The sequence below is a fragment of the Talaromyces atroroseus genome (genome assembly GCF_001907595.1).
Source record: "Talaromyces atroroseus strain IBT 11181 chromosome Unknown scaffold_1, whole genome shotgun sequence".
NCBI classification, from domain to species: Eukaryota; Fungi; Ascomycota; class Eurotiomycetes; order Eurotiales; family Trichocomaceae; genus Talaromyces; species Talaromyces atroroseus.
The window spans coordinates 1867174-1886808 of NW_017971433.1; the positions used below are offsets into that span (position 1 = coordinate 1867174).

Here is a 19635-nt window from a genome sequence, read left to right on the forward strand (position 1 = left end):
GCAGCAGCGAATAGCCTTTCTTGTTCAGACGGGTTGCACCATGCCAATGTAATAGCATCAATGTTTCCAATAGCGCAAGCAGGCAGACAGACTCAATATATAGTGGTGCTTATCTTATTAGGCAGGGATGGCTGTCTTAGTTGCACATCATCGTAGTCGAGAACTTGTTGTTAGTGCTTTCCCCGGTTTTGGGGCTTACAAATTGTTTCAACGTTAAGCGAGCAGTATGAAACAAACGCATAAAGAAACCCGTCAAAAAGAATGGGACTGGCAAACCTGATACATATCCGTCCTTGCATATTCATGGCAATTAATCAATAGTTTAAGCAAAAAAGGGCCTACTTCGAGCACGGAAATACAGTAGGTTGGAACGAGACGGGATTTGAAGCATTAGTTAGTATTTAATTACACATTCTTTGCATTTCGTTATGGAGACAAACCAGCCAAGGTGGGGACGGCAACGGGCCGGTCCAGTCCATCCATCCCATAAATTACGCCGTGTCTTATCTCCCCGTAGCAACCTTTCACATATTTCACTTCACGTTCGTAGCACGCTGTTGGCCACGAGCATTCTTTCGAAAAACTGTGTTTGAGGCGGGAATCTATATCCCGCGCCATGCTCGTTCCAAAGACATACATACTGTGTACAAAGTACAGCTCCAAGACATACCACCCGACACCCCCCCCTTGCGTCCATCATGCAGCCTGTCAGGTACAAGCATGATCAAGCTCAAGATTGTTCCAGCTTATGCTGGAAGTCATGTGGTGGTTCTTCTTGCTCAGTTGCAACCCTCTAATTCCAAGTTTTAATTTCTGTTCTCCTAGGTTCAGCTAGCATCATGTCGGAACATCATCTAAACTCGAGTTCCTTGCAACTGTCCGTGCTTCGGCAGCCCTACCAGAACACCAATACTAATATTGCTTTTGTGCTTCGTCCTTCATCGCCTACATTTCGCTAAGCCTGACGGTTGGCTCACATCGGCTACCGTCGGGTCTCCTCGTACAGGTGACTCAGTCCCTTATCCTGCTCTTTTTCTTGGCTATGGAGTCGTCTTGTGATAGTCCCAGGTTAAATATAACAATAGCCTCCATAATAATTATATTATATACCAGGGATTAGCTACCAGACTGGAACAATCACCAGCTCAACCAGTAGAGAGCCCGTATGGGGGAGTCTCATCCATGGATCCCTTTGTGACAATTTCATAGACTGGTGTGTCAGTAACCACAGTATGTATAACTATAGCTTGATCAGGCGACTGAGCCGGGTCCACTTTCCTTCTCGCCTATTCTCTGCTTGCTCGCTTTTCTTTTCTCTCCGGTTCTTCCAAGATCAACGACCTGCGCCACTGTTAGTGTGTTGCACAGGCCCCGTGCTGTCGACACTGCCTATCGCATTGCAGGATCGTGCCCGAAATTCTGGGAGTCTAGAGAGTAATCAGCGACGCGAGTCAGTCACGCCGAACTATACCTATCAACTCATCAAAGTAGCCAGTTATTAATCCGTTTAGCTGGGTAGGCAGCTAGCAATCAGCAAATACGTGCTAGTACTTGCATATTGGCAGTCCTATCGTGACCCGTTTTGGAGTCAAGGAGAATTAGTTTCGCAGCCGTCAAGCTGAAACAGGCCTGCTTTGTGGAATGCAAGGCATAATCTTGGAAGTTAGCTACCGAATACAGCCATGCACTCGTACGCATACATAATACGTACGTACATACGTATGAGCGAACGCATACTCCGGCATGGCTTCGATGATTCTAGGAAGCAAGGGGTAGATCGACGTTACTTCGCAACGGCCACTGACATGGATGGACGGACAGTGGATACAACGAAATTTGAAATTTTTAATGAAACAAATATATTCCTCGACCTTCGCCAACCTCAAAACACCGAGTCCGAGATAAGCGCTGATTTTTTCAATATGCATGCACTTGGAGGAGCGCAGCTCGCCTGCGCCTATGTGCTACTTCCGAATGCAGGAGAAAGAGACGAGAGAATTGTGGACGGACTACCTTGCCTCGTAGTCTTGTTTGTATCCGGAACATAGGACAAAGAGACTGGTAGGATAGTTAGGCCAGATTAAAATGTTGGATCTCAACGAGCAGGCTAGATTCATAGACTCAGATTTAGGGCTCTAGAAGTCGTTGCCTATACTTAGCTATTCAACGTTGTCTGTGATATACGGAGTACAAGAAGTGCAGTTCGCATCACATATACACGCATATATCTAGATACGAGACCTGTCTACATACTGTATGCCTATTAAATCGACCAATTCCACACGCAAGACACGTGCCAATCAACCATGTGCTCGCTTCGGAGAACGCATTCTAGCAGTCCGTATTCCATATAACGGGAGCGTGTACGTATGCACTCCGGCACTTTCGGCATATATTCGAAGTAGGGGCTGTTCCAATTCCGTGCTCCGTCCTCCGGGCCATGAACAGAAATATCCCTTGCTTGCACGTAAATGTTTCGGCCGGGATATTCAGAACACACTCCGGAAGTTCGATGTGTGACTAAACCATGCGAGGAGTAACTGCGTACATGTAAAGTTCAATCGCACGCTATCTGCTGCATGTGCGGTATCATCAAAGTGCTTCATACATAGTCTGTTTGTTGTACCGTGAATTTGTACGCATCATCACGAGGAGAAACCTTTGATATCAGGATCTAGGAGAAAGGATATTGGGGTTCTACTGTTCTAGTGCTATTCAGTTTTATGATCACTGTTACATATCATTATCACAAAATTGTGTTTAACAAAACACACCCACCCATAAATATATATCTATACATATTCTGTTTGTCTATTGATCGACCGTGGTTCAAGACCAAGAGATCCTAGAATGAAAGTACGTTAGCAAATCAGTCAAAAAACACAGCACTTGAGACACAACGTACCAAAGCATAATTCCCGCACCAGCAGCGACTGCCAGAAACTGTGATAATGTCTTTCGAACCTCTACGCCTTTTTCTTTACCCGTCTCAAGCAGCTCTGGGATAACTGCCACGGTGCCAACATAGAGAAACGTCCCCGCGGTGAATGGAAGCAACATGTCACCCCAGCTAAGCCCAGTTCCCAGAAGTCCGCTAGCAGCTTGCGCCGATGTGGTTGACTCGGTGGCATTGCCACCAAATTCCTGCACAGCGATGCCGATAAAGGTCCCGAGGAAAGCGCCAATGGCAGTGACGAATTGTGCCCCCATAGCCTTTCTCTTGGAGAAACCAGATTGTATCAAAAGAGCAAAGTCCCCAACCTCGTGGGGGATCTCATGGAAGAAAACGGCTACCGTGGTTGTAGCGCCAATGGTCGGCGAAGCATAAAACGACGAAGAGAGCGCCAGTCCATCTGTAATGTTATGAGTGAAATCGGCAATGAGATTCAAGTATCCTCCTAGCTTTGCACTTGGGTTGATATCTTCCTTCTTTTCCTCGTGCTCCTCCTGCTTTTGAGTGGCATTGATCTTGGTTTTCCGCTTTTTAACTTCGCCATTTTTACTGCGTTTCTCGGAAGTAGACCCTGTTGTTACGGCTGAGTCTTGGGTATCATGGGAATGCCCATGGTCATGGCCCCCCTCTCCCCCAGTTGCGATACGCAGTGACTTGTCCATGGCTACGAAAGTGAAAAATCCCACCATGATTCCAAGGCCAAGTAGAAGGTTCTTGTTGTTGTCCACGAGCACGAATCGGGCGTGTTCCGGCGAGTCTTCTCCCAAGAAGATCTCAGGCAACAAGTGAAATAGAGTATCACCGAGTAAACCCCCCACTGCAAAGGCCACCATAATGGACAGGGATGACGGATCGATGTTGGGGGGACATAATGCAAGCAAGAAATCTTTCAAAAAATAAAATTAGTTACCTTTGATACTGCCACTATTTACCAATAAGCTCAAACTCACTCGGTGGCCCGGAGATGTACAGCGTTGCCAACAACGCGTTGACAGCAGGATTCCCTGGGAAGAGTATAGCGAACACTCGCGATGTCCAGCTCGCGGTTCCTGGCCGAGTCGCCAATTTATGTTCATTCAAAGCTTGAACCAAAGCGCAATTCTGATTGTAATCATTAGAAACAACCGTGCAATTAGTTAGACATGCCCTTCCCTTACCTGCAACTCTTCTTCGATTTGAGCCGCACCAAGGCTAGCAACCGGGGCTGTCAAACCCGCAGAAGCAAGAGAAGATAGAAGAAAAACAGTGACAACAAGCACCATGTAGGTCCGCCATGATGCAATGAGCTTTTGAGCAGCCATTGTATTCGATCCTCGACTGAATTAGCTGTGTGCGCGCGCTGTTACTCAGCGTCAGCCAGCGCCCGCTAGTAAACTATGAAAGGCGAAGTGCAAACACGCCAAGCACCACCAGCCCTCGATGCAAACACCGCCGCCCGATAAGATAAAGCAGATTTTCCCAAAAAATTCCATTCAACTGCAACGCCGAGTATAGCTCTAGATCACGAAACTTCTGTCCTCTGTCTACGGACATCAACAATTGCAGAATGGGTCGTGAATTACAGAAAAGAAAGAATCGCACAAAGGTGCCAAAGCTCACCAAGAAGCGCAAGATGGTGCGCAATGGTCATAAGAAAATCGACCTTGGAAATACTCTGATCGCAGACAACTGGTATGTTTTCGCCCCTTCCCTTCCTAAAATACTGAATAAAATAGAATGTACTAATCACATTTCTGGTCTGTAGGAACAAGGACGAGACATTAATACAGAATTATCGCCGCCTAGGCCTGACGACTCGACTGAATGCTCCTACCGGAGGCGTCGAAAGGCCCAAAGGCGTTGACGCCGCCACAGCAGACAAACTACTGTCCGACTCCTTACACATTGTCAGCAAAAACCACCCCGAGAGTACCACCGAGGTCGAAACCGAGGAAGTCAGCGTAGAACGCGATCCAGAAACGGGCAGGATCTTGCGTGTTATCACGAATCACGACGAAGACGGCGATGAGATTGAAGTGGCTGGTCGCAAAGTCAAACGCTCTAATCCTCTTTCTGACCCGATTAACGATATTGAAAATGGTGTTATATGTCTGCACAAAAGGCAAAAACATACAACGGAGCCATCATCTTCCTCGGACTTTGTGCGCCAGTTGGAGTTGCGTGCTTTGCAGGAAGAGGAAGCTGTGAAGAAGCGCCGACCTAGACAGCAAAGCAAAAGAGAGGAAGAATGGATAGAGAAGTTGGTCGCTCGTCATGGAGATAATATTATGGCTATGGTTCGTGATAAGAAACTCAATCCCATGCAGCAAACTGAGGGTGATATTCGGAAAAGAGTTCGGGTCTGGAAGGAAAGAAAATCGGCATAGGTGGTGGTGGTTATCTCCCTTCATCTTGGATATATATCATTTCTCGTGCGGCATTCCCTACTAGGCGAAATTGGCGTTTTGTATCATCAGAGGTCTATTTCATTTTCCTTTTTCTCTGACCAAATCAGGATTTCAATGGCAATTTTTTCTTTTGGTTCGTGTCTAATTTATAGTCCCGTAAGAAATAAACTGGTATCTATATAACATCATGCAGAAGCAGCAAATATGGCTTCCTTGGTCATGGCTATAATTCTTTTCCCATCCCTGATACACCAACGCGGTGCACAACGCGGACCCATCGCCGCCGTCGCCATGCACCGGCTCTCTGGCCTTGCATGGTTTCATCCCAGTCACGGCCTTGATCTTCCTTTCCCTTGACTTTCCCTTTGTCGGTATTCAATTCCGGTAGATCACCATAAGCCACCGCGCTGAAATCGTCATCATTTACGGAACCCTCGGTCTCTACTTGTGGCAGGTCCCATACCCAACCCCCTATTTGCTCGTCGCCATTGTTCCCTAAGGTACCATTGCCCGGAACTTCAAATCCAACGCCAGTGATCATGCGCTCCACCACCCATTCTCGGCACTCGAGATCTAGTTCCCATTTCTTTCCTTTCCAGTCCCAGCCCGACGGCGCTTGTACATCTTCGAAGAACCGACACCCCCGCGGGCGATCCCCAGCAATGCGAGATGGTGACAATGGATCGTACGGGATGGGTGAGAATAATATTGTCTCCCACTCAGAAGATGCAGAAAAGGACGATATAGAACGGTGCTGTAGCTCAAAAATCTCAACTTCGCGCTCCTCTGGGGCAGAATCAAGAGAAATATTTGCTAGAGGGCCGAGAACTTGGCTTAGCGGCGAACTTGATTTGGAAGATGTGCCACTTTTAGGGATTGAGTTGTGACCATTCTGCTGGTCCGATGTTTGAGCATCATGGCTTAAAAAGCTCTGTACCGCCGGATGAGAAGCTAGAATAGTCGCATTGCCGCCAATGAAGAAAATCAGGCTCCACGGAAGAAGATGCGCAATTAAGAACAAAGACGCCGTGACCAGCGTCAAGAGTAAAAATACAGTGGACGATACCGTTTCATCCGAGAAGTTTGTAAGCGGCGATATGGATGCGACAAGTGCATCATGTAAGTTTGCGAAATCGGCCATCGAGTTTTGCAGATCACGCATGTTTCGGAAAAAGTCTTTGGACGTTTCGCTGGCTGGCTTGATGGTTTTTGCTGGTGCCAACGCCGGTCCGCCGTAAGAATAATAAGGAGTCGTTCCCAGCGTGGAAGTGGAAGGCGGAGGTGGGTGACGTGCTAGAAAAGCAGGAACCATGATGTATAGTAGTATAAGGGCTGGCGGCAGTACGGTTAACAGATATGGATTGAGGCAGATGAAGGAGTAGATTGCCAGAAAAGACCAAGTGTGAGTTGGCTTCCTCCAGCTAAAGAGACGTATCATCCGGGCCTGAAATACAAACGCGATGCCGATTCTAAGAGAATACACATGAGCAAAGCCAGCTATGCGCTATGATATCGGGATCTATGGACACCATCGTACCTGGCATTGAACCGACGAAAATTGTTGGTCATGAGGGGGAGACTGAAAGGCGGTCGCTTCGACGAGCGCTTGTCGGTGTTGTCTGCTCCATGGTCTCCATCTTCTCCCTCCTCTTCCGTAGGGATGACCTGCTGGAGGAGTCTGCGAATGTTGGCTCAGTCGCGATGCTTCTGCATTCCAGGAAATGGCCTACCTTGCAAAAAGCCTGTCTTGTATGGACCGCCCGGGTTGTGCTTCACCCTCCGCACCATTGCTAGCTTGTGAAGCTATCGGAAGACTGGCCTTTATTTTTTCCAGGTTGCTTTTCGCCTTGGACTGTGTTGAGTCCTGCTTGCCGGCTCGGACCACGGGGACAGGCTCGTCGCGGTTGGAAAAAGCGTCCGGCGTAAATTCATCCATATTGGGTGTGACTCACATAAGGACGACAATGCGACGAAGACATAAATAACAGTAGGCGACAGGAAAGAATGCGCAGGCAGTGAGTGCTCAGGAAGCTGGCAGTTGCAGGCTGTGGCAGGCGCGAGATGATCTCACATGTCAAGGCGGCCGAGGTCCAAATAGGCAAGGCGCGTTGTGTTTCTCTCATACATTTACCATGATACAACATATCCAGCTAAATATTTATTCAACAGTTCGCTGCCATTTTCGCCGGTTGGATACGCTTATACTCCGCAGTAACTGATAGTCTCTCTTGTATAAAATAATTGTACATCCCTAACTGGTGGGTGATTTTTCTAACCATAAAAGCGCGTGTAACAGTGTATATCCATTGACCGACGCATTTCCGACGACGTCGCGCTTTACCCAGGCGACCAGCGAAGCTATTGACCTGTGCGAGCGAGGATCAATATGAAGCCATCTTTTCACTTTTAACTTTACCATGCAAATTCACAATCACTGCTGTATCACGAGGCATTAGCTGATGCTCGTCCAGGGGCAGCGGCGATAAGTGACCAAGCGACTAACATCAACTAGTCCGCCGTAGCCCAAAACTAGACGTGCCTTCCCCGTCAAGGTCTACCGTTCCCCTGCAGCAACACCTTCCTCCAAAAGCAATACTAACACTAGCTGGAGATCCCATTCCTCCGTTGTTCTTCTGCTCTCCTTATCGACCGTTCTTGTTCTGCTACACGAGGCTTTGTGTGCGTGCAAGTAGAAGCCGGTCTTTTTCCTGTTGTTGTTTGAACGTTCCCATTTGGGTCGAGTGGATTCATTGTTCGTGTTTTTTTTCCCTTTCTTTCTTTTCTGTTTCTCTCCACGACCGCCACCCACGGACGGCGAAAACGAGCCAGCGAGCTCCAGAGCCAAGACGCTCTTCAATTGCTGCGTTCGACTGTTGTTTATTACGAAAGCGGTTCTATTCGTATTTCCCCTCTTCTTCAAAGCCCTCCGCCGAGCAGCGACCTGAGAGCCTGGGACAAGCTCGCATCTTACTCGCGATGGACTGATAGCCATTGAAAGGGGTCTCGGATAGTTGACCAACGTTTACGCTTGACGTGCGCGTGGATTACAGCTTACGTGAATGTCGCCGCAGTTGCGCTGCGTTTCGAATTGGAACTGGAACACCGAGGGGCCAGGAGATACAGGCATACGTGGTTTTGCGTCTGGGGAAGGCATCTATCCTCCTAGCGGAGACTGGCCCTGGCCGACCTAAGCTATACAGCCCAAGGTGATGGCTTTTTCAGTGAATGGGAATGCACGCGCGAGGACGACTTCCTCAAGAGCTTCGGACTCTTCCCGCAACGATGATGCAGGCCTGGGAGGTGAGAACCAATATTGATGTCCCCAACAAAAAAAGCGTTACTAATCGCGTAGCGAACGATTTAGATAATCGAGGGCTAACAAAGACTATTGCGAATACCACGCCAATGTCGACCCAAAGCCAAAGGACCCCATCGATCCCGAGAAGCGTGACAGATCCGCGTCTTCAAGCGATAGGAAGGAGAAGACAGTCAATTCGGGAACAGAATACGCTCGGTTCAAAGGAGTAATGATCCCTTTCTAACAGATGACACGTATTATAATGTGAAACTGATTTGACTACTTTTTCCGGATATAGGCCTCGTACGGGACCTGGAAATATACATTCCGGGCATTCTTCTATTGATTTAACAAACGACTCGATGAGAAATGCATCCATCAGCAGCACCAATTCTCGTACAAGCTCAGGCAATCCCAACCCTAGCAATTTGTCTAAGAACCATAACAACAAGGCTTCTACCGATAGCATTGACTTTTTGGCGCCGATCAATTTCGACGACTTTCACAACAGTATCCTCGACGAACCGAGCTTGAATAATTTTCCTTTGCCAGGCCATGGAGGTGCTGGATACGATAATAGGAAGATATTACCAAGACCGAACCAGTGGGCAACGCCGGAAACTAGCACGACGAGAACGACGAGGTCCAACTCTTTTCGGCGCCAAAGTGATGTTACTCGCTTTCCCTCTCAAACATCATCAATAAATACATCAATGCTACCCCCTCCGGCACCTTCCTCGAGGGCTCGTCGTCAAAGCCATGTTCCGCCACCATCGTCTGCATCTATCTCAACTCGGGCCCCAAGGAAATCTGTCGGACCCGGAACCCTCACATTGAATACCTCCGGGACTTCTATGATAAAGAGACGGCCTAGTTTGTCAATGCGCAAGCCCAGCGTAGACAGCACCAACCCCGAGTTGCGCTATCGTCTCCGGAAAGCCAGCAATAATGACCTTGAAATCGCCGACGATGTCAAGTCTGTTACTGCTTCTAGATCTCTCAAGGCAAAATCTCTACAACCACCGCCGAGAGACTATCTTGCGCAAGATAATTTTTTGATGCCAACGGCTGGTGACAGATCCTCTTCAACAAACGGCCTCCTAACTCCCATGAAAAGCGCTGCAGGCGACGCAAATACGCCTTCATCCGCCAGTAAACGAATGTCAACCATGCCTCATGCCACTGGTCTAGGCGCACGTACAATTAGTCCCACGGATGCGCGAAGGATGAAGCGCATGTCAATGATGCCCCCAGCTCCGCCTGTGCCCATCACACCTCCCACTTCTCAGACTTTGCCAACCGAGACACTGACCTTACGACCGCGATCCTCGCAGTCGCCCTCCATGATCCCGAGAAAGAGCGTGACGCCTTCGTCATCTCGAACGACTCCAGATCCAAGTCGCAAGTCGTATAGCTCAGGTATATCACTGTCATCCAATACAAGCTACAATTCTGCTCGCAATTCCAGTGGCTCCCTGCAACCACGGTTGTCTCAAACGTTTTCCTCTTCGCGGCTTCCTACGCCGAAACCACGCATGGAATCATTGAACAACGGAAATGAGGAAGAAGTACCCCCAGTGCCGGCTATTCCCAAAGCATATGAATCGCCAAAGACAGAATCTGAGCTCATGTTTCCGACAAATCTTCGCAAAACTAGTCTGCCACTAGACATTGACTCGACACGTGGCTCAGTGTCTAGTCGACTATCTGCAACTGCCCAAGAAAACTTTGCTCCTCCTGTGCCCTGGACAATGGGGTCTAAGACCCCTGACATGAAAGGAAAGCAAGCAGCTTTGGGACGAAAAAGCTTGCAGCCCCTGAAACTTCCACCATTGAATCTGTTGCCACTCAGCACGCCCATGGCTGCAAAGATTGACGCTTTGAAAGATTCTTCTGCCGCCCTCAACCAGCCACATCCGTCTACACCGCCGCCTCGTACAAATGTTCCCAAGACACCGAGCACCCCGATGACAGCTTCTAAAGCTTCTTTCTTCACGAACGACGAAGATGAGGGGGACAGAGTGCAGCTCCCACGTAGCAACACCTCGCACTTCCTAGTCAGCACATCGAATTCTTCCGGTTATAGAGCTCCAAGCAGCTCCAGTGCTGTTGTACCGTTGGAAATGCCTTCGGTAAACCGGAATATATCTCCGTACATATCCTCCTCGCTGCCTAAAAGTAACAGTGATTTCAATTTCATGCGCCAAAAACTCAGTGGAGAGTATTCAAACCCTCAATTAAGCGCGAAACTGATGGGCCCCCGGCCTCAGACCCAGTCATCGGCTTTTTCATCGAACACAGAAGCAGGTAGTCGCCTCTCAAGTACGCCGGATGCTGACAGGAGTAGTGTTGCATCGAAGAGCAAATTGCCTTCCACTCTCAGACATAGCGTATCCAAACCTATCTTATCGTCTGATACGAAAGTCAGCGCAGCTAAATATGATAGCATGCCACCACCTCGGCTTCCTGCATCCGCTACATGGAACGCGTTGTCTTCGGTTGCTCCCCGTACAAATAGTCCAAACTCGAAATCCTCCTATTTGTCCAACCGCCGCAAGTCTTCTTTGTCTAGTTTGAACGGGAAGCAGCTGGGCGTCAGCAATGAGCAAAATAACACATTTACTTTGCCTAGTCCAGTGGCAGCTGAGCCTGGGGATACGGATGCAACTAGTAGCCATCGTTCGGCATCTTCAATTCTATCACCCGTGCATAAAATAATACACTCCGCTAAATCCAATGTTGGAGTAAAATCTCGATCTACAGACTCCAGTGTTGACTCTGCTGAGGCTGCGGCTGACGAAGAGATGCGCAAGCTTGGGAGCAAGAGGAAAGACTTCGAAATTGCGGCGAAAGAATTGGATGAGCTACGTCGCAGAGCTAGCGCAAAGGAGCGTGTTAGTCCAGCACAAGCGCTGAAGATGGCCACCCTCAATATATTCGAACGAGGTGAAATCATTGATTTCAAAGACATCTATTTCTGCGGCACGCAAAAGGCGAAGAAACATGTGGGCGATCTGAAATCTTCGTCTGCCAACTTTGGCTATGACGATGACCGGGGCGATTACCAAATTGTCATTGGCGATCACCTCGCATACCGGTATGAGGTGGTGGATGTTCTTGGAAAGGGTAGCTTCGGTCAAGTTGTCCGATGTGTCGACCACAAGACAGGCCAACTCGTAGCCGTGAAGATCATTCGCAACAAGAAGAGGTTCCATCAGCAGGCCTTGGTTGAAGTCAATATCTTGCAGAAGCTTAAGGAATGGGTGAGTTACATGATCGTAGAAGGTGATTCGAGGCTAGTCTTACTAAATATATGATTTTCAGGACCCCGATCGAAAGTATAGCGTTGTAAAGTTCACACAGAGTTTTTACTTCCGAGGACATCTTTGCATCTCTACCGAACTTCTTGGGATGAATTTGTACGAGTTTATCAAAGCGCATAGCTTCAAAGGATTCTCCTTGAAGCTCGTACGTCAGTTTACCAAACAAATGCTCAGCACTTTAGTTCTGCTACATTCGAAAAAAGTCATCCACTGCGATCTAAAGCCGGAGAATGTCCTGATTGCGCACCCCTTGCGGTCGGAGATCAAAGTCATCGACTTTGGGTCAAGTTGTTTCGAGAATGAGAAAGTCTACACATACATTCAAAGCCGTTTCTACCGTTCTCCTGAAGTCATCTTGGGCATGTCCTATGGAATGGCTATTGACATGTGGAGCTTGGGGTGCATTCTTGCCGAACTGTTTACCGGATACCCCATATTTCCTGGAGAGAACGAGCAAGAGCAACTGGCCTGTATTATGGAGGTGTTTGGTCCACCAGAAAAACATTTGATCGATAAAAGTACACGCAGAAAACTATTTTTCGACTCCTTGGGCAAACCTCGATTGACTGTCTCTTCCAAAGGTCGCAGGCGACGGCCAAGTTCAAAGGATCTTCGACAAGTATTAAAATGTGACGACGAGGCTTTCTTGGATTTCGTTAGCCGTTGTCTTAGATGGGATCCTGCACGACGAATGAATCCAAATGATGCCTTGAACCACGAATTTATTACAGGAATCAAGCCCACCACTCGCCCACGCGCATACTTATCCAGCAGCAATCTCTCTTCTAAGCGATTGACAACCAACGGTGTTCTTCCAGCAGCAAGGCCACTACCGGAGCCTCCTAGTAAGACTGGATTGACAGCCAACAAGACCACGAGCAGCTCTCCTGTCAAGCCCTCTTCAAGGCGAATATCGAGTGTCAACAGTCTTCAGGCTGCTACAAACAAGCGCATTTCCAACAGTGGAGCCTTGAACAACAATACCACCAGCTCGTCATTGCCACGCAGAAACCCCGGTGGAAATCTAGCTGCTGCGGCGGCAGCAACGAGCTTGGCAGGCAAATGATTTTACGAGTACCATTTACAACTTTGAGAGAAGGGAGGTCGACTCAGAGGCTGGGAAGAAGAGATGCCCGCTATTCGCCCCCTTCTCATACTAATATAGTATATTTAATAATCGTCTATTCAATTTCGTTAGCAGTATACTGCATAGAGAAGGTCGAAGCTTGTCGTTTTTCGGAACAATTGGTTGATTTAATTTGATGGTATTATACAAACCATGGCCATTTTCGACTTGGAGTCAGGCCATGGAGAAAGAGGCGGAGAGGAGTGAAGATTTCTGTACCATCATATACCCCCATGAACCACCGATACATTTTGTGTGTTGCTTCCCTTATTCCCTTTTGATGTGAAAATAAATACTCCCCTGGTCATGTTTATGTTTTCTTTTGTTATAGTTCTGTTCTTTTATTTTTCCCCCCTCCCCCCTTATGTGTGCCATTGATGATTACGACATGTTTTGGTTTTTTCGGTGCTTGCAAGTGTACACAGCATGTTTCGATATTCATGTGGCATGGTCGGGTAATTATACTAGGTGCATGTATCAATCGATCAATTGATCGATTGATTTTTCATTAATTGTTTGGTTTTTTCTGTCAGCTTTGCTCGCTGCATCTATACACTCATGCATACACATACATACGAATAATACATTCAAGTTCATATGTACTTGACACATGGGTACCTAATTCATTTAGGTTAACAAGAATATTGCAAATTCTTTGAAAAGTTATCTAACTTCTGGTAATGAAATCATAGATATAAACAATCTATTTTCCAGGAATACCTCGGTAGGCAAGCAAAATCAGGCCATGATATATAAGACATAACTATACTGAACAAATACGCACCAAGTTATGAATGGATAGCTAGAGAAGATACAAGGATAGTTTGCAAGAAGCAGTAAGCCAATATATAAGTAACTCCAATCAATCATCAAGCCCATCCTCCCCCCCGCCCTTTTTTTTTTTTTTTTTTTTTTTTTTTCATTCCTCATCCTCAGCGGAATGTGTTCGTCCATTCAAAACACCCTGTGAATACCCTCCCCGTCTCCGGCGTCTGAGTACTTCTGCAGCCCAGCTACTCAGCTGGTAGAGCCAGCCACCAGTGACAATCACGCCAGAGACAACATTCACCAAGCGCACCAACAGGGCCAGAAAACTGCCTCGCTCCTCGCTGACAAAGAGCAGAATCGGCTCAATATTGTACTTGAAGAAGATACCTGGGGTGTAGAAAGGATCCTCTGGGAGAGGAAATGAATGGCTCGTGGCCGAGTATTGATTTGTGAATATGGTGTTGCGGGATTTCGAGTATGCGATTGCGGGATTTTTGGTGTATTTCTCAACGGCGCCGTTGCCCCTGGAATAGATGGTTGGGACCACGTTAAGGAAGTACTGGTACTTGTAGTAATGGCTTTCTGTATCGGCTATGGTTTTGTCGAGGGGGTTGAGTAGTGACGGGTAGTGAGGTCCAAAGGACAGCTCGGTGATCATATGAGTGAAGTTGAATACCGAATGCTGTATTTTATCATTAGCTCTTTACCTTGAGTAATTGGCATATCATTTGCATGTACACTTACGTCTAAATGTTGGCCAACGTCGCTATAGCCGTGTCCTCGAGCCTTTTAAGATACGTATATATTAGCGTCCGGATGACAGATCGAGCAAATCAAAAGAGAAAGAAGGGGGTTGCTACACACCGTTATATGAAAGTCCCCATGCACTTTGTTCCCTTCCAAGCTACCATAGATACGGCACGAGTCGATTGGCTGTTTCGAGGACAATTTAGGACTCTTTGGGAATTTCCTGCGACGATTTCTGCGTGTATGTTGCAGCACATGGCGCGCATGCACATCTTCTTCCTGATCCAACAGTCGTCGCGTAGCTTCAGCATTCAAAGTCTGGTATTCATGCACACCGGACGAGATTTGATTCAGTTTCTCGTTCCAGAGTTCCCAATTCGTGTTATCCTTCATCAGCAACAGGCCGGCCATGATATGATCGCCGGACGCATCTTGCACATTGACTCGCACGTCATTGCAAGGCATTTTGACAACCATATCTATATTCATTTGCAATTCGCGCGATATTCCCTTTTCAACACTGAAATGTTGTATCTCTGTGCCACGATACCATTTCAATAATTCTGCTATCGAGAGAAATGTGCATATCGCGAAGATGAATACCGTCCATTGTCCTCCGCGGCGCGAGGCAGTTGTATAGCTGGGTTTAGTTTTGGCTGGTGACAAGTTTATTATATTAGCCAATGCCTTTTCTTTTCACTCATGTGGGTGATTGGCTTTCTTATTTCTCCCTGCAACACAGTTGAGGGAAAAGACAACTGCTTTCGTAACCCCAATTTTGATTGTTGGAAAGGGAAAAACGAAATAAAGTAACACGTACGAAAGGCATCAAACGTCTTCAAACCAGATCCGCCACCTCTCTTCTCCCCAAAGGCATCCTCATCGAGGCTGTGATCCGAATAGCCGTTCATCGGGAAAGGTCAACAAGCTGTGTAACTGTTAATCTTCCGGACAATCGTCGACAGCAGGGCAGTTAACGAAGGATCATGCGACCAGGAGCGAAGCATGTATTCAGTTAAGAACACATAATTCGATATAGCGCAGTCAATGATGCGTCTTTGGAGCGGGGGGAGCGACAGGCATGAAAGTGATATCTAGAAAGCGGAGAGGCCAGCTATCCTGATCCACACGCGCGGAAGCTGTCCGCTTTCTAACCCTAATAACCCTAACAACCAATGTGTATGGCTCATTTTATATCTACAGTAATTTCTATTTTCAATCGGTCTAGTTGATAAACAAACAAAGACGCACATAGCTAAAGGTCCTCGGCTTTATGACACCGCCCGATGCGGGCAGCTTATGAGGCAATACTGCCTAGTAGTAATAAGAGGCTACGTCAAGTTGAATTGCTGAACGCCTTCACCGCTTGAAAAGGAATGATGTATATATATCTCGTATAGCTTCATAACATCTAGGTAGTTCAGACTTCGAATATCTCGCCCATGGCCACGCCGGCCCCCTCTGCGCCTGCTCGACTATCGACCAAATCAAGTCGCCAGCCTTTCCAGTCGCGCAGTTTACGCTTAACTTCGCGGGCCCATTCTACTCGTTTGCGCGCCTCTTCTTCTGCCTGCGCTCGAGCAAATGCTTCTTCGTCGAACTCGTCATTATCTTCCTCCGCAAGCAGTTCCAGACTGCCTCTGGCGGCTGGTGGGTGGTTCTGTGTCGGCACACGTCGCTCCCAGCCGCTACTACCCCCCGTAAAAGCGGCCAATCCACTAGATAGCACTGTACTGAAAGAAGAATGTTGCTGTTGCTGTCGATTCTGTGCCATGAGACTCCGCCGCCGTGAGTGACCAGGTGCACCGCCAATCAAGTCTACTTCATCGAAAGCCGCGGCTGGACTGGGAGCTGTCTCGACTCCATCGTTTTCATCTTCCGTTCCTGCTCCCAATTCTTTCCTTCTTTCTTTCCACACACCGCGACGTAGGTCGAAAACTTCACCTTCAAGTTCACGGACCCTTCTTTCGAGCCTCGAACGTTCCTCATCTTCCAGCTCATCCAAGCCTTCGTTATTTTCAACCTCGGAATCCCGCTTTTTGACCCGATCCTTCTCTTCTCGTAACCGGAGATTCTCATTTTCGACTAATGCCAGTTTCTTCTTCAACAGGGCCACCTCTTTCTCAACTTTCTCATGATCTTTCAATCGCGATTGATGCCGACTTTCTGACTCTTTATGGAGATGTGCGAGCGCCTGTAATTTCTTGTCTAGCGCATCGCCTTTCTTTTCAGCACTTGATTTCGCATCCTTTAGCTCTTCGATCTCTCGTTGTAGGCCTTTAATTAACGTCTCCGTGCTTGTTTTATCGACACCCTCTTTCAATGCCTTTTCTGAGGCACGCGAGAGCGACTGTCTTACATCATTGAGCTCTCCTTGTGTCTTTTGAAGGGTGCTTTCGTTTTGAGAGAGCTTCTCTTCTAGTGCGGTTATCTGGTTTTTATAGGCATCATTTGAAGTAGATTCAGAGGATAGCTGAGCGCGCAGGTTAGAAATTTCAATCTCCATGGCTTCGATGGTCGAAGTTTTGGATTCTAACTGTTGCACAAGCTCGGACGGTGGGGAATCTGAGTGACCAGCAACAGATGCACTGGCCTTGTGGGTTTTTGATTGCAGCAGAGAGTTTTGTCGTTGAAGAGACGCAATTTCAGCTTTCTTAAAGTAGATATAAAGGATTAGCATCCAGCTCCAAGACATAAATAGGGAGAACAAACTCACCAATCTCTCCAGTTCGGCTACCTGCTCTTCGGCCTTTGCTAAGCGATCTTTCAGTTCAATGACTTCGACGCTAGACTCCCTAAGCTCGTCCAACTGATCTTCTGCTTTCTGTCTGCGTGCATTTGCATTATTAAATTCCTTTTCTAGTCTCTTGTTCTCCTTCTCGAGATCCTCTAGTCTAGCAGCCTGTTTCCGAAACACCTCGTGAATTTGTTCATCATCAGGGGCCAATGGAGGTAATGGAGGGGACTTGATTCCGGACCCTGGAGACACTGCTGAGGAGATCGAATTTCGGAAGGAAGAAGACCGGATTTTCGACTGCAATGAAAGAGACGGCTGTCGAGCGTGCGCTTCTCTGGTTGGTAGCTCCTTTACTTCGGTAGGACTAGTTTCTGGGCCAGGGGAGCTAGGCGCATCAGGCATAGGTTCAGCGGGAGACTGTTCTTCTCCTTTTGCTTGTTGTTCATCTGTTGCGACTACTGCGTCGGGCGTCTCGGCCGCAGGCTCAACGCTGGAGGGTTTCTCTATAGTCTCGTCCTTGCTGGGTTCTTCAGCAGCAGCTTTCTTGGCATTCTTCTTGCCCTTTTGCTTCTGCATCTGGGCCACCTAGGATTCGCGAATTGGCTGGTCAGCAACACTTGAATGGCGCCTTGTTGTTCGACTAGTACTTACTCGCTTTCGCGCGGCGGCGAGCTTTTCGGCCTTGGCCCTTTCCTCATCGTCCGCCATTCTCCCTGGACGCACAGTAGCCTCCTCTAAATAAACAGAATTCGGTAGGACTCAGTGAGAGGTTGGCAATACAATGCGTTACAGTTCGCTGGAGATGTTGAATATTGCAAGTGCTACGTAGCTTCGGTGGGGACGCGGCGGAATGGACAGCTTGCCGTTCGTGCACGGACCCCAACCAGCCATCGACTTCGAGTCTCCGACTCTCTATTTTGCAATGTACGGAGGTATTATGGTAAGTTTTTTTTTATATTGAAGAATTATTCTAATTCAAATTTATTGGGCCATGTACGGGTTTGTCACTCGGCATGATTCATATCCGCTGAAGATATTCAAAGAGATGCAAGAACAGCGTCGGCACCAGATTTCTTGAGGCATGAGTTAGTGGCATATACTATATGTACGAATACCACAGAGACCACGTACCTTGAGAGAACCTCTCTCGGTCTCGATGTCAGCATACGTAACTTTTCCGTGGTCGATAACCAAGGCATATCGGCCGGTGCGACCAGAAGCAGCGTCGGCCCAGCCAATACTCTTGGAGAATTTGGCATCAGGGTCCGACAAGAAGAGCTACAATCGATTAGCACACACACACACACATGTGTGCAGCTTCATGTCAGAGAGTTATCATACAATAGAGTCATCCGTGATCTTATTGGCCTTTCCCCAAGCACTCATGACAAAAGGATCGTTGAAGGCTATAACAGCAACGATGTCGACTCCTTTTTCTTTGAGCTGCGTGCGATTTTGAATGTATCCAGGCAAGTGGCTTACGGAGCAAGTCGGGGTAAAAGCGCCTTTTCACAGAGCATAAGTCAGATATGTGAACCGTGGTCAATCGCAATCATCTCCTTTACTCACCCGGCACAGAGAAGAGCACAACCTTTTTGTCTGCCCACTCTTTGGAGGCATTGTAGGAAACCGGGATACCGCACGCAGTAATGTCACCAGACTCCTCGGTGTATGGAATGTAACTGCCAAAACGATTGGGTCAGGACGGTCTTTGGAACATATCCAAATCAAAAGTGCGGCCATTGGGCGCAGAGGAGACTCACGAGAAGGTAACGTCACCGGGGAAGCTATCGCCAGCTTTGAGGGTAGTCATCTTGACGTTTATCTTTGTTTGACGTCGACCTGATAAAACTGATATCGTGGGTAGCAAAGATGACTTTTTGACACTGTTGTTGTTGTTGTTGTCGTAAGTGACGGACTTTTGACTACGAAGGCGGGGCATGCGGGGAGCTTGCTCAATCAGGACTAGACTGGAGCACGTCTTTGTTTACAATGTTACATGCAGCGTTAAATGCATCGTCAGCCGTAGCACAAGAAATGGCCCTACAGCCATACGTCCGATGATAGATTGCATAGTACGTACAAAATACCCTCCGTCATTAGCGGAGAAAAGCAAACGATCAGACAGTTGAACAAACCATGCAAACACCGGTACCCAAGCCGCGCAAAGCACGTGCATGCCAAGACGCTAGCCGCGAGCCATGCAGCTGACGGGCGCTAAGCTGTAAAAGGACCGCCAAGCCTCAGAGGCTCAGCCTGCCATTTTCCCCCGGACTTTCCTCTCATTAGTTCACGC

At 47.8% G+C, this 19635-nt stretch overlaps 7 protein-coding genes across 7 annotated transcripts; 2 read left to right on the top strand and 5 right to left on the bottom strand.

Annotated features, from left to right (window-relative positions):
- Nucleotides 1-2829: 2829 nt before the first annotated feature.
- UA08_01736 (hypothetical protein) lies at nt 2830-3786 on the bottom strand (the record flags this gene model as incomplete). The annotated part of the gene is made up of 2 exons (XM_020261433.1): nt 2830-2845; nt 2906-3786. The coding sequence occupies 2 exons, from the start codon at nt 3784-3786 to the stop codon at nt 2830-2832; spliced, it is 897 nt and encodes a 298-aa protein (XP_020123446.1).
- A 713-nt stretch (nt 3787-4499) lies between these two features.
- On the top strand, nt 4500-5319 carry UA08_01737 (Nucleolar protein 16; the record flags this gene model as incomplete). The annotated part of the gene is made up of 2 exons (XM_020261434.1): nt 4500-4624; nt 4698-5319. The coding sequence occupies 2 exons, from the start codon at nt 4500-4502 to the stop codon at nt 5317-5319; spliced, it is 747 nt and encodes a 248-aa protein (XP_020123447.1).
- Nucleotides 5320-5563: 244 nt separating this feature from the next.
- Nucleotides 5564-7276, bottom strand: UA08_01738 (hypothetical protein; the record flags this gene model as incomplete). Its single annotated transcript, XM_020261435.1, has 3 exons — nt 5564-6809; nt 6878-7018; nt 7071-7276. The coding sequence occupies 3 exons, from the start codon at nt 7274-7276 to the stop codon at nt 5564-5566; spliced, it is 1593 nt and encodes a 530-aa protein (XP_020123442.1).
- A 1273-nt stretch (nt 7277-8549) lies between these two features.
- UA08_01739 (hypothetical protein) lies at nt 8550-13027 on the top strand (the record flags this gene model as incomplete). Its single annotated transcript, XM_020261437.1, has 5 exons — nt 8550-8640; nt 8725-8854; nt 8937-11901; nt 11963-12110; nt 12165-13027. The coding sequence occupies 5 exons, from the start codon at nt 8550-8552 to the stop codon at nt 13025-13027; spliced, it is 4197 nt and encodes a 1398-aa protein (XP_020123443.1).
- Nucleotides 13028-14006: 979 nt separating this feature from the next.
- Nucleotides 14007-15513, bottom strand: UA08_01740 (hypothetical protein; the record flags this gene model as incomplete). Its single annotated transcript, XM_020261438.1, has 4 exons — nt 14007-14537; nt 14600-14641; nt 14720-15258; nt 15423-15513. 4 exons carry the CDS (start codon nt 15511-15513, stop codon nt 14007-14009), a joined length of 1203 nt encoding a protein of 400 aa, XP_020123011.1.
- A 509-nt stretch (nt 15514-16022) lies between these two features.
- On the bottom strand, nt 16023-18047 carry UA08_01741 (hypothetical protein; the record flags this gene model as incomplete). The annotated part of the gene is made up of 3 exons (XM_020261439.1): nt 16023-17255; nt 17319-17924; nt 17991-18047. The coding sequence occupies 3 exons, from the start codon at nt 18045-18047 to the stop codon at nt 16023-16025; spliced, it is 1896 nt and encodes a 631-aa protein (XP_020123010.1).
- A 329-nt stretch (nt 18048-18376) lies between these two features.
- Nucleotides 18377-19152, bottom strand: UA08_01742 (putative peroxiredoxin pmp20; the record flags this gene model as incomplete). The annotated part of the gene is made up of 5 exons (XM_020261440.1): nt 18377-18412; nt 18471-18617; nt 18681-18844; nt 18909-19021; nt 19103-19152. The coding sequence occupies 5 exons, from the start codon at nt 19150-19152 to the stop codon at nt 18377-18379; spliced, it is 510 nt and encodes a 169-aa protein (XP_020123013.1).
- Between the last annotated feature and the right edge of the window lie 483 nt (nt 19153-19635).